General features: G+C 40.0%; 1 protein-coding gene across 1 annotated transcript in view; it reads left to right on the forward strand.

Moving 5' to 3' along the window:
* Positions 1–1004: 1004 nt before the first annotated feature.
* The window catches only part of LOC121377852, a 30535-nt gene continuing 19107 nt past the window's right edge, over positions 1005–12432 (forward strand). The window contains exons 1-5 of the mRNA XM_041505950.1: positions 1005–1064; positions 1977–2228; positions 8128–8180; positions 9720–9819; positions 11091–11248. Coding sequence (XP_041361884.1) covers positions 1005–1064; positions 1977–2228; positions 8128–8180; positions 9720–9819; positions 11091–11248 — 623 coding nt within the window. The remainder of the gene's footprint in view (positions 1065–1976; positions 2229–8127; positions 8181–9719; positions 9820–11090; positions 11249–12432) is intronic.

Here is a 12432-nt window from a genome sequence, read left to right on the forward strand (position 1 = left end):
TCACTTCAGTGTTGAAAGGTACTGGGCTTCACTTCAGTGTTGAAAGGTACTGGGCTTCACTTCAGTGTTGAAAGGTACTGGGCTTCACTTCAGTGTTGAAAGGTACTGGGCTTCACTTCAGTGTTGAAAGGTACTGGGCTTCACTTCAGTGTTGAAAGGTACTGGGCTTCACTTCAGTGTTGAAAGGTACTGGGCTTCACTTCAGTGTTGAAAGGTACTGGGCTTCACTTCAGTGTTGAAAGGTACTGGGCTTCACTTCAGTGTTGAAAGGTACTGGGCTTCACTTCAATGTTGAAAGGTACTGGGCTTCACTTCAGTGTTGAAAGGTACTGGGCTTCACTTCAATGTTGAAAGGTACTGGGCTTCATTTCACTTCAATCGTGAAAGGTACTGATATAGCTTCACTTCAATGTTGAAAGGTACTGGGCTTCACTTCAGTGTTGAAAGGTAATGTACTTCATTTCAATGTTGAAATGTACTGTACTTCGTTTTAGTGTACAGATATACTGTACTTCATTTCAATGTTGAAATGTACTGTAATTCGTTTTAGTGTACAGATATACTGTACTTCATTTCAATGTTGAAATGTACTGTACTTCGTTTTAGTGTACAGATATACTGTACTTCATTTCAATATTGAAATGTACTGTACTTCTTTTTGTGTACAGATATACTGTACTTCATTTCAATATTGAAATGTACTGTACTTCGTTTTAGTGTACATATATACTGTACTTCATTTTAATATTGAAATGTACTGTACTTCGTTTTAGTGTACAGATATAATGTACTTCATTTCAATGTTGAAATGTACTGTACTTTATTTTAGTGTACATATATACTGTACTTCATTTTAGTGTACATATATACTGTACTTCATTTCATTGTTGAAATGTACTGTACTTCATTTTAGTGTACAGATATACTGTACTTCATTTCAATATTGAAATGTACTGTCATTCATTTTAGTGTACAGATATACTGTACTTCATTTCAGTGTTGAAATGTACTGTGAGATTTCAGAGAAAAGTCGACAGGAAGGATGGGAGGTTGGCCGCACCAAGGTGATTCACTATACTTTACTCATTATTGTACACCAGGGCCCCGCGATTGTAGCGTAGGTAAGATCACCTTAAATGAATGTGTTAATCGTGCACTTAGGGTGATCTTAGCGCTAAGATCGTTTCGTACAGACGGCTTTCCCGCAACGTCTGAATAGCCACTGGAAGGCGCGTGTCTAAGATTCTTAGAGAAAGTCGACAGGAAGATGGGGGTTGGCACAAAGGTGATTCACTATACTTTATCATTATTGTACACCAGGAGAATGGCCAACAGTGTGTAAACAGCAGCTGGATTGAGGGCACGCATTATTGAGGGTGTGTGTGCGTTTGTTTGTGTGTGTTTGTTGTATTTCTGTGTGTATGTGTGTGTGTGTGTGTATATGTATATACGTGTGTGTGTGTGTGTGTGTGTGTGTGTGTGTGTGTGTTGTGGTTGTATGTATATGTGCGTGCATGTGTGTGTGTGTCTGTGTGTGTAAGTGTGTGTCCCCCACCCCTGTTTTTGACACCTTCCTACGCTCGTGGACGTCCACAAGAAACTTTACAAGGCCTGAAATTGCGTTGTGTAAAAACCAACAAACGGTATGGTAGGTTATGAAAGTATCACGAGGTTCAACATCTAAACATCACAATGCATTTCCTTATACATGCACAGTGTTTGTAGGGTGGTTTCTAAATTGGTTCTCTCTCTCTCTCTCTCTCTCTCTCTCTCTCTCTCTCTCTCTCTTTGATCTCTCTCTCTCTTTCTTTTGGACGTTAGTGTCTATCTCTATATGTGTGTGTGTGTGTGGAACATGTGTGTAAAATAATCTGCAATCCAACAACAACAAAAACCCAAAAACAAACAAAACACATTCGTATACATTTCGACCATAGAATAGAAAACAACATGTATTCATATACTTTTCGCCCCAGGTGTTTCTGCCACTGTGGGGTGACTCAACCCTGGACTCGCTGCTGGATCAGGAGGTGAGACACGTGGTCGTTGTTCAGAGTGTCGCTCGTGGCTTCCTCGTCAGACGCTGGTTCGGCCGCCTTGCGCAGACACAGGACACGCATGCGCTCCAACTCAGTCAGCTGGCAGACGACATCTTTCAAAATGGCGGCCGAGCTTTCTACGCGCAGCGGGAACAGCGAGATCATGACCGCAGAAAATACGACAGATACGTGAGTGACCTACTAAACAACAACAACAACAACCACTAGTTTATGTATTTATCTATTTATTTATTTATTACATTCTATTGGTCACGATCGCAGGAATTACGACAGATACATGACTATCTGCGATAAACAGTTTGTTTGTTTGTTTGTTTGTTTGTTTGTTTATTTCTTTATTTATTACATTCTGTTGGTCACGATCGCAGGAAGTACGACTGATACGTTAATATTTCGATAAATAAAAATAACGACATCAACAGAAACAAAAAATGCTAGCTATAGTATTTATTAAAATACTCGGAACCAACGTGACTTCACACGGCCTAGTTACCGAGCATCCGGTTCTTTGAGGATGAAGGAAAGCTTGTTTGATTACTGTTTTACATACCATAAATTATCATATTAACTTCTTGCAAGTCTTGCATATTGTCATTTACTTTATTTACTTAACACATAGTTGTCTTATGAGTATTATAACAGCTTGGGTTGTTATATAAGAGAAACGAACAATGAGAATCTGAATTAGTATAATCTATATTTAATACCGATGCGTTTTCGCATAGCTTGTATGTCGAGTGGACCTGACTTGAGGCAGGTTGGGTAGAATATAATTTTTGATGCAATATTTCAGGTAATATTAATTATAAATTTCGACAATTTTGAAATGGTAAGATAATTATTAATATTATAATAATTATTATGATGTGGACTAGAAAATATATACTTTATATCAATAATAAATTTGTATGCATGATTTAAGATAATTATTTGTATGATTTATCATAATTATTTTATGTCCAAATAATATGTAATACTTAAATAATGGCAACGTTGTTATTTGACAACTTTAAATTACAGTATTATTGTTATCATTCTTATTATATAGTTTAAAATATTTCTTTACAATACTAAACTGAAAATGTTCCACTGAATATATTTTTTTATTCTTAAAAACAAATACACTTTCTTGAAATAATGAAATGATTTTGTTTTCACATATTGCAAAATTACCTTATGATGTTGCCCTTCTTTACCGGTTGAATGCAGGCGAAACGAAAATAGCAACAATAACATATAGCCCACCTCAGACCTTGTCATCTGAGGGGAGTTATATCTCTCGCTAACTACCCATCACTCCCCTGAGATTAGTTCAAGGAGACTAGTATATAGCCCACCTCAGACCTTGTCATCTGAGGGGAGCTATATCTCTCTCTCTAACTACCCATCACTACCCTGAGATTAGTTCAAGGAGACCAGTATATAGCCCACCTCAGACCTTGTCATCTGAGGGGAGCTATATCTCTCTCTCTAACTACCCATCACTCCCCTGAGATTAGTTCAAGGAGACTAGTATATAGCCCACCTCAGACCTTGTCATCTGAGGGGAGCTATATCTCTCTCCTGAGCAGTCTCTCTAACTACCCATCACTCCCCTGAGATTAGTTCAAGGAGACTAGTATATAGCCCACCTCAGACCTTGTCATCTGAGGGGAGCTATATCTCTCTAACTACCCATCACTCCCCTGAGATTAGTTCAGGGAGACTAGTATATAGCCCACCTCAGACCTTGTCATCTGAGGGGAGCTATATCTCTCTAACTACCCATCACTCCCCTGAGATTAGTTCAGGGAGACTAGTATATAGCCCACCTCAGACCTTGTCATCTGAGGGCAGCTATATATCTCTCTCTAACTACCCATCACTACCCTGAGATTAGTTCAAGGAGACTAGTATATAGCCCACCTCAGACCTTGTCATCTGAGGGGAGCTATATCTCTCTCTAGCTACCCATCACTTCCCTGAGATTAGTTCAAGGAGACTAGTATATAGCCCACCTCAGACCTTGTCATCTGAGGGGAGCTATATCTCTCTCTAACTACCCATCACTCCCCTGAGATTAGTCAAGGAGACTAGTATATAGCCCACCTCAGACCTTGTCATCTGAGGGGAGCTATATCTCTCTCTAGCTACCCATCACTCCCCTGAGATTTGTTCAAGGAGACTAGTATATAGCCCACCTCAGACCTTGTCATCTGAGGGGAGCTATATCTCTCTCTAACTACCCATCATTCCCCTGAGATTAGTTCAAGGATACTAGTATATAGCCCACCTCAGACCTTGTCATCTGAGGGGAGCTATATATCTCTCTCTAACTACCCATCACTCACCTGAGGTTAGTTCAAGGAGACTAGTATATAGCCCACCTCAGACCTTGTCATCTGAGGGGAGTTATATCTCTCTCTAGCTACCCATCACTCACCTGAGATTAGTTCAAGGAGACTAGTATATAGCCCACCTCAGACCGTGTCGTCTGAGGGGAGCTATATCTCTCTCTAACTGCCCATCACTACCCTGAGATTAGTTCAAGGAGACTAGTATATAACTCCCTTTGACATGTGAATTTATATACCACGGTAGTATCAATATGGTAATATTTTAAATTGCCCTCCCATAATCTATGTTAGGGGAGCAATTAATCACTCCCCATAAGTTATTTTCATGTCAAGGTCTACAACCTACTAAAACATAGTGCTACCTCATCGAACTAACATACAAATGTTTTAATAATTGGGTTTAACATGGTATATTTATTAAAAATAAAACACAATAACTTACATTTGTAAATAATTGTTAACATATATATTGGTGTTGTTTTATATCTTAGTCACAGTAGATATTGCAAACATTTGCTTGTTCAGTCTTGTGCTGTATTGGAATTGTTATTGTAATTTAAGTGTAAAACGTACAAAACTGATGTTTAATAATATACATCTGGAGATAGGAGATGGAGACAAATATCGTGATTGTTAATACCCTGATCTATATCAATATGCCTTCTGCTAGACTACACATATTCAACCTAAGTTGTTTTCAACCGGGTTAAATGATATCTTGTGTAGATGCACTTATGCAGCATATTCAAGGAAAATGTATGAATGAGATGGTTAAATGCTACATTATTCTCCATTGTCAAAGATTGTTTTCAGAAAAGAAAACAAATATCAGATATGGCAGTTGACCATTCATTTTCTTGCAGATAATTGCTGAAACAGATTGTACACACACACACACACACACACACACACACACACACACACACACACACACACACACTGTAATCTGAACAACTGTTGAATACCATGAAACTATATGTAGATACCCTTTAACTTGAACAGAAGCAAAATCTACAAATATGTAACCCCCTCCAAATTACATTGATCCACAATGTGTGAGCATGTATATATATATATATATATATACTCTTCAAAAGAAGAAACGCAAAACCACATTGTCGTAACATTTGGAGAATTGATTTAATTATTGAATGGTGAGTCCGATAATTACCAAATGTTGCAGGATTGTTCACAATTCACTCTAGTCCATTGTGAGTAAGTGATAGGACACACCACCAAGGTCAAGGTCATCTGGAGTCAATACCGGGTGTGGCCTCCGCGTGTGTTGACAACTGCCTGGCACCGCCTGCCCATTGAAGCAACCAGAGTACGGATGACGTCCCGGGGGATGGTGGCCCACTCGGCCTGCAAGGCTGCTGCCAGCTCGGGCAGGGTTTGGGGCTGTGGTTGTCGCTGTCGGAGGCGTCGGTCCAACTCGTCCCATAGATGCTCAATTGGGTTCAAATCCGGTGATATCGATGGCCAAGGAAGGACATTAATGTTGTTGTTCTGTAGGAAAGCCGTTGTGAGACGTGCTGTGTGAGGCCTGGCTGTGGTTGTCGCTGTCGGAGGCGTCGGTCCAACTCGTCCCATAGATGCTCAATTGGGTTCAAATCCGGTGATATCGATGGCCAAGGAAGGACATTAATGTTGTTGTTCTGTAGGAAAGCCGTTGTGAGACGTGCTGTGTGAGGCCTGGCATGTTGGAACACTGCGTTGGCGTTAGCCATAACTGGACGATGTGTGGCCGGAGGATCTGGTCAATGTAGCCCTGTGCATTCAGGTTGCCCTGCACGTGGACCAGGTCAGTTCTGCCAGTGTGTGAGATGGCTGCCCACACCATGACACTACCCCCGCCGAATCTGTCCACTTCCTGCACGCAGTTTGCCGCATAACGTTCACCACGACGCCTATACACGCGACATCTTCCATCATGACGTCGGAGTGAAATCGGGACTCGTCACTGCAGTCGGAGACGACGGTGTTGTGGTGTTAAGATGACACCTCGAACTGGACGTCTGGCACGAATTCCTACCTCACGTAGGCGGTTCCGTACGGTCTGGTCGGATATCCTGCGCAAACCTGGTATTGCTGCGGCTGTGGAGGTGGCAGTAGTCAATCGTTCCCGAAGGTGGCGTACCTGGATGTAGCGGTCCTGCCCGGGGGTAGTGACACGTGGTCGACCAGATCTAGGGAGGTCACGTGTTGATCCATGTTGCTGGTAACGGTCCCACAGTCTGGAGATGGTGCTTGGGGACACATGGAATGCCTTGGCAACGGCCGTTCTGGATTCGCCTGCGTCTAGTCGGCCGATGGCATTGTTTGGGACATGCAATGACCTTATATTCACAAAGCATGAACCGGTAGGAAACATAAAATCGGAGTTATAACCCATTTGTACCCTTTTGCGTTTCTTTTTTTGAAGAGTATATATATATATATATATATATATATATTAGAAGAAACCAACCTAATTTTCGTTCTGCAAGCCTACTACAGACACATTTGCAAAAAACAAAAATTAAACAAGAATTATCATAATTAGTATATATGTGTGCAATTTAACGTTATAAACTTTTATTTTAACATTACAAAAAGATGTAGTAACCCAAGTATGGCAAAATAAATACCAGTATAGAGACTGTCCAATCAATCAACAAGAAGACAACACAAATGGTATGATAAAAGGAGTATTAGTGTACTCTTTATTCAAGAACTGGATGCATCCTTTTCTTTTGTTTCATGGGAGTCGATGGAATTGTGTGTTTTATTTACAGTATAATGTGGAATTTTTATCATTGCACATGATTTAACCATTTTGGTTGCTATTAACGTCTGTCTGTCGATAAGCAACGATATTAAACTTATCGTAGTCACATTCTGTGTGGGGAGCAATGGCGTTCCATCAGTTTTGTCACGTTTTAATGCTTTTACCTAGAAGCGTCGTCTGATATCTTCTTTTCGAAATTTATAAAACGATATTTTTTATAACGTCATGTTATGATTTATGCAGCAACTGCACAACATCTTTTAGGCATCTTGGCCGTTAACTGCTGTAAATGATCGACGAAAGTTGCCACAATTCACTATCAAAACGCAGGTAACTAAGGAAAAGCTTCACCGCGTCACGTGATAAACAATGGCGGCCAGGGACCGAAGTACCCGTATGTTCGGTTCCTGGAATATATAGTATAATTCAAGAACGTAGCAGTAGTGGGTGCAAAACATTATACGGGATGTGTTGATGGGTGCGTGCGGGCGCGCGCGCGCGTGTGTGTGTGTGTGTGTGTTTGGACCGGGGATATCTAGACTGTGACTACAACTTTAAAGAGGTGTTATGTCATGTTCACCCGCATAATATATCTTTATATATATATATGTATGTGCATGTGTGTGTGTGTGTATGTGTATGTGTATGTGTATGTGTATGTGTATGTGTACGTATATGTATATCTATCTATCTATCTATCTATCTATATATATATATATATATATATATATATATATATATATATATATATATATATATATATATATGAATGACCTATATTAAGCGACTATTCTAAATTAGGTAATTATCCAACTTAAATAATGTATCCGTACAATACTAGCGTCGAAGTTCATTCTGAATAATTAAGCTTTATTATTATATATTGTTATAGAAAATATAATATTATTAATATTATAATATTATGAAATATTATTACATGTTTATAAACTGATATTTTCAGATTCATGGGCATGATCAACATCGCCGCAGTAGAAGGAGTCAGCATTCTCCAAGGTATCTACAATAAAATATAAACTTCCCAGATCCCGAGCTTATAAAACTTTAGTGGCGGGATTTACACCAGTCGGTTGAATGCTTGCCTGAGGTGCTCGAGTCGCAGGATCGAATCATCTCGTTTGATCCATTCATCTGAATGGCTTTTTCTCGTTCCAACCTGTGCACCAAAACTTGTCAAAGGTTATGTCATGTGCTTTCCTGTCTTTGGGAAAGTGCATATAAAAGATCCCTTGCTGCTAATGAAAAATGTAATGTGTTTCCTCTTATGACTACGAGTGACCAAATGTTTGACATCCAGTAGCCGGTGATTAATTAATCAGTCAATATTATCTAGTGGTGTCGTTAAATAAAACAAACTTTATAAAACTTTAGAACCTTAGATTCAAATGTATGGCGTTGCTATGGCGTTAAAGTCTCAGACTTCATTCGAATCTTCAGTCTAGGCTCTAAAAGTGTTTCTATTCAGTACCGGGCGGGACGTAGCCCAGTGGTAGAGCGCTCGCTCGATGCGCGGTCGGTGTGGGATCGATCCCCGTAGGTTTGCCCATTCGACTATTTCTCGTTCCATCCAGTGTACCACGGCTGGTATATCAAAGGCTGTGGTATGTGCTACTCTGTTTGTGGGATGGTGCATATAAAAGCTCCCTTGCTGCTTAGGGGCTATTCAAATATTACGTAACGCGTTGGGGTGTGTGCAACACAATTTTGCTTTCTCTTAAACATGCCATGCCATAACAACAATACAAAATGTAAGTTTTTAGAGGTAAATGTTACAAGGGGGTGGGGGGTGTCTAATTTTGACAAAAAATAGCGTTACATAATATTTGAACGGCCCCTTATCGAAAAGCGTAGCCCATGAAGTGGCGACAGCGGGTTTTCTCTCTCAATATCTGTGTTGTCCTTAACCATATGTCTGACGCCATATAACCGTAAATAAAATGTGTTGAGTGCGTCGTTAAATCAAACATTTCCTTCCTTCCTCCTATTCATTCAGTGCCAGATTTCCGATCCAGGACGGGGGACTTGTTAGGTTCAATGTGTTGTTAGAGGTCTTACCTTTTGTCTGCGTTGCACATTTTCTGTGTATTCCACAAAAACGAGGAAGCGCCAGTGGTGTATGGTATTGACATGGCTTTATATTGAGGGCACCCATATTGGGGTGACCTGCATTGGACCGACACTGTCTTCAAGCCGTGGCCGATAGGTAAACCTGAATGGCGGTGGGAGAAACAGAGATGTGATTGTGTGACCATAGACTCCATCTATCTGCCCACCCCCTCCTCCGACCACCACCACCCACCCCGGCTATGCTAGTATGCGGAGATAATATTTGATTGAAGCAGTATGGTGTCAGCTTTAACTTAAGGAAATGATGAATTCACCATTTAGTAAACTGTGTTTCACCAGCAAACGTCTTCTTACTGTAATTCACAAATAATAGCAGTTGCAATAGCCCTAAAGAGTAGTCTAGCCATGTCATATCCTTCATTCGTGTTTGGAAATATGTTCTGTGTATTATTATATTTATTTCTTTAGATACGATCGATGGGGTAACCCCGTTGACGCTCACATTGAATCCAGTAGGTATTCCAGGAGAACTAGCTATGATTCCGATGACATAGAAGACTTCCAAGAGGTATAACACTGTTTCTGGACACTTCACAGTTGGTACTGAACGCCTTCTCGTAAAATGTTTAACGTGGGCGATACAGAGGTAGAACATTGCGATTTTAGGTAGTACTGAAGTACGAGCGTCTATCAGAGGGCAATAAAGAGTGGTTGTGATGGTCAATATGAGCAGACAACCACTACGGGCTGAAGCCTGTCTGTATTTAAAGGGATTGTCCTGAATTTGATACCATTGTAACATGTTTACGACTAACAGCTCCGTTTTGACGACTACACTTACATGTTAAAGATATTTCCGTATTTAGAATACCAGTATCTGTATACCCATGATATTTGTTGTTGTCCTAATGATTGTAGTAGCCTTCCAACTATTTCATAACTACAATAAATATATATCACAAAGAAAATGAAACCGGTCTGGTACAGACATCAGTAGAGAACCACAGACACACTGAATATACAGAAACTGATATTCTGAATAGGAAAATGTGTATTTGATGTGTACTTTTAGTACCCTAAGCTGCTCTGCTAGTCGGAAACTTGTTGAAATCCCTTGAATATATTAACACTGAATCTGTTCATTTCATATATCAATAACCGTGCAGTCCACCCTAAAAAACCACCATGACATACTGATGGCAAGAAATGAGGAAACACAAATAGTTAAATAGTAACAGCAACCATTGTCTGCAACCAAAACCCTCATCCAGAGTGTCAGGACGTTAACCACGACCCGTCCACACTATCTGGAAGATAACTATATCAATCATTTCCACTTATTTTCGTGCTTATATCCAATTAAGGTTAAAGCACGCTGCCCTGGGCACACACCTCAGCTATCTGGGCTGTCTGTCCAGGACAGTGGGTTAGTTGTTAGTTGTTAGTGGTTAGTGAGAGAGAAGAGTGTGTAGTGGCCTTACACCTACCCATTGAGCCCTTAAAACACGCCCTTGGTTGGAGCTGGTACCGGGCTGCGAACCCTGTACCTACCAGCCTGTAGTCCGATGGCGTAACCACTGCGCCACCGGCAATCACTACAACGGTAACCTTTACAGGCGTATCTACCTTAGTAGGGAATTAAATTTGGTCATGTTTTCCTTTGTGGCTTTCCATCAAATATACTGAGCTATACACGGCACTTAATAGTAATACAAACACACAATACAAAATACAGGTTTTTGATGTTAAAGAAAACTCAAACATACTGAAATCAGTCTGTGTCAAGACTGTTACACAGTTTTGCAAGAACTATAACTGTAGTATTGACTTTCACCACAGAGGGTGCTGCGGTCGGTGATTGGACGGAAGGAGGAATTAGACACGTCCACGTGGTGCAAGGTTATCTGCATGGAGTACGAGCGAGAAGTCGGAAAAGTCTACGTGCAGGAAAAAGAGTTCATCGTTGACGGATCGTATAACAAGTTTGACGGACAGAGGTTTTGTATTGTTTTGTTTGTCTAGATAATATCATAGGTTTTCGTGCTTATATATCCCAGTAAAGTTCAAAACAAATAGAGAATACTACGTGAGTGGCCGTTGGATAAGATCTAAGTCTAGTACGCTCTGGCAGGATAGAAGCTACAGGGAATTTCGATCGAGAACATGCTTCATTTTAAGACAAAACAAAAATAGCCATAACAAACAACAGTAACAAAAACGAAACCCATAGCCTCCCCCTAAAAGAAATAAAACAAAACAAAAACAAATACCAAAAAAAACCTATTTAAAAAACCCGGAGAAAAAGCAAAACAACAATAACAAACAACAATAACAAAACAGAAACAAATAAAACAACAATAACAAAACAGAAACAAATAAAACAACAATAACAAAACAAACACAAATAAAACAACAAAAACAAACAACAAAACAAAACAAAACAAAAGAAATAAGCAAATTACACAGATATCTTTATACAATTTAATTTATATTGTATTCTGTATTATATTGTTACACCCCGATTGTAATCGCGTCATGAGTTTGTTTAATTGGATCGTCCACTACAGACAAACGTGTCTGGTTAATAATGTTACACCCAGGCTGTAATCGCGTCATGAGTTTGTTTAATTGGATCGTCCACTACAGACAAACGTGTCTGGTTAATAATGTTACACCCAGGCTGTAATCGCGTCATGAGTTTGTTTAATTGGATCGTCCACTACAGACAAACGTGTCTGGTTAATAATGTTACACCCTGGCTGTAATCGCGTCATGAGTTTGTTTAATTGGATCGTCCACTACAGACAAACGTGTCTGGTTAATAATGTTACACCCCGGCTGTAATCGCGTCATGAGTTTGTTTAATTGGATCGTCCACTACAGACAAACGTGTCTGGTTAATATTGTTACAGCCCGGCTGTAATCGCGTCATGAGTTTGTTTAATTGGACCGCCAACTACAGAAAAACGTGTTGCTTTTAATAATGTTACACCCAGGCTGTAATCGCGTCATGAGTTTGTTTAATTGGATCGTCCACTACAGACAAACGTGTCTGGTTAATATTGTTACAGCCCGGCTGTAATCGCGTCATGAGTTTGTTTAATTGGACCGCCCACTACAGAAAAACGTGTCTGGTTAATAATGTTACACCCAGGCTGTAATCGCGTCATGAGTTTGTTTA

The sequence above is a fragment of the Gigantopelta aegis genome, chromosome 7, assembly GCF_016097555.1.
Source record: "Gigantopelta aegis isolate Gae_Host chromosome 7, Gae_host_genome, whole genome shotgun sequence".
In the NCBI taxonomy this organism is placed as follows: Eukaryota; Metazoa; Mollusca; class Gastropoda; order Neomphalida; family Peltospiridae; genus Gigantopelta; species Gigantopelta aegis.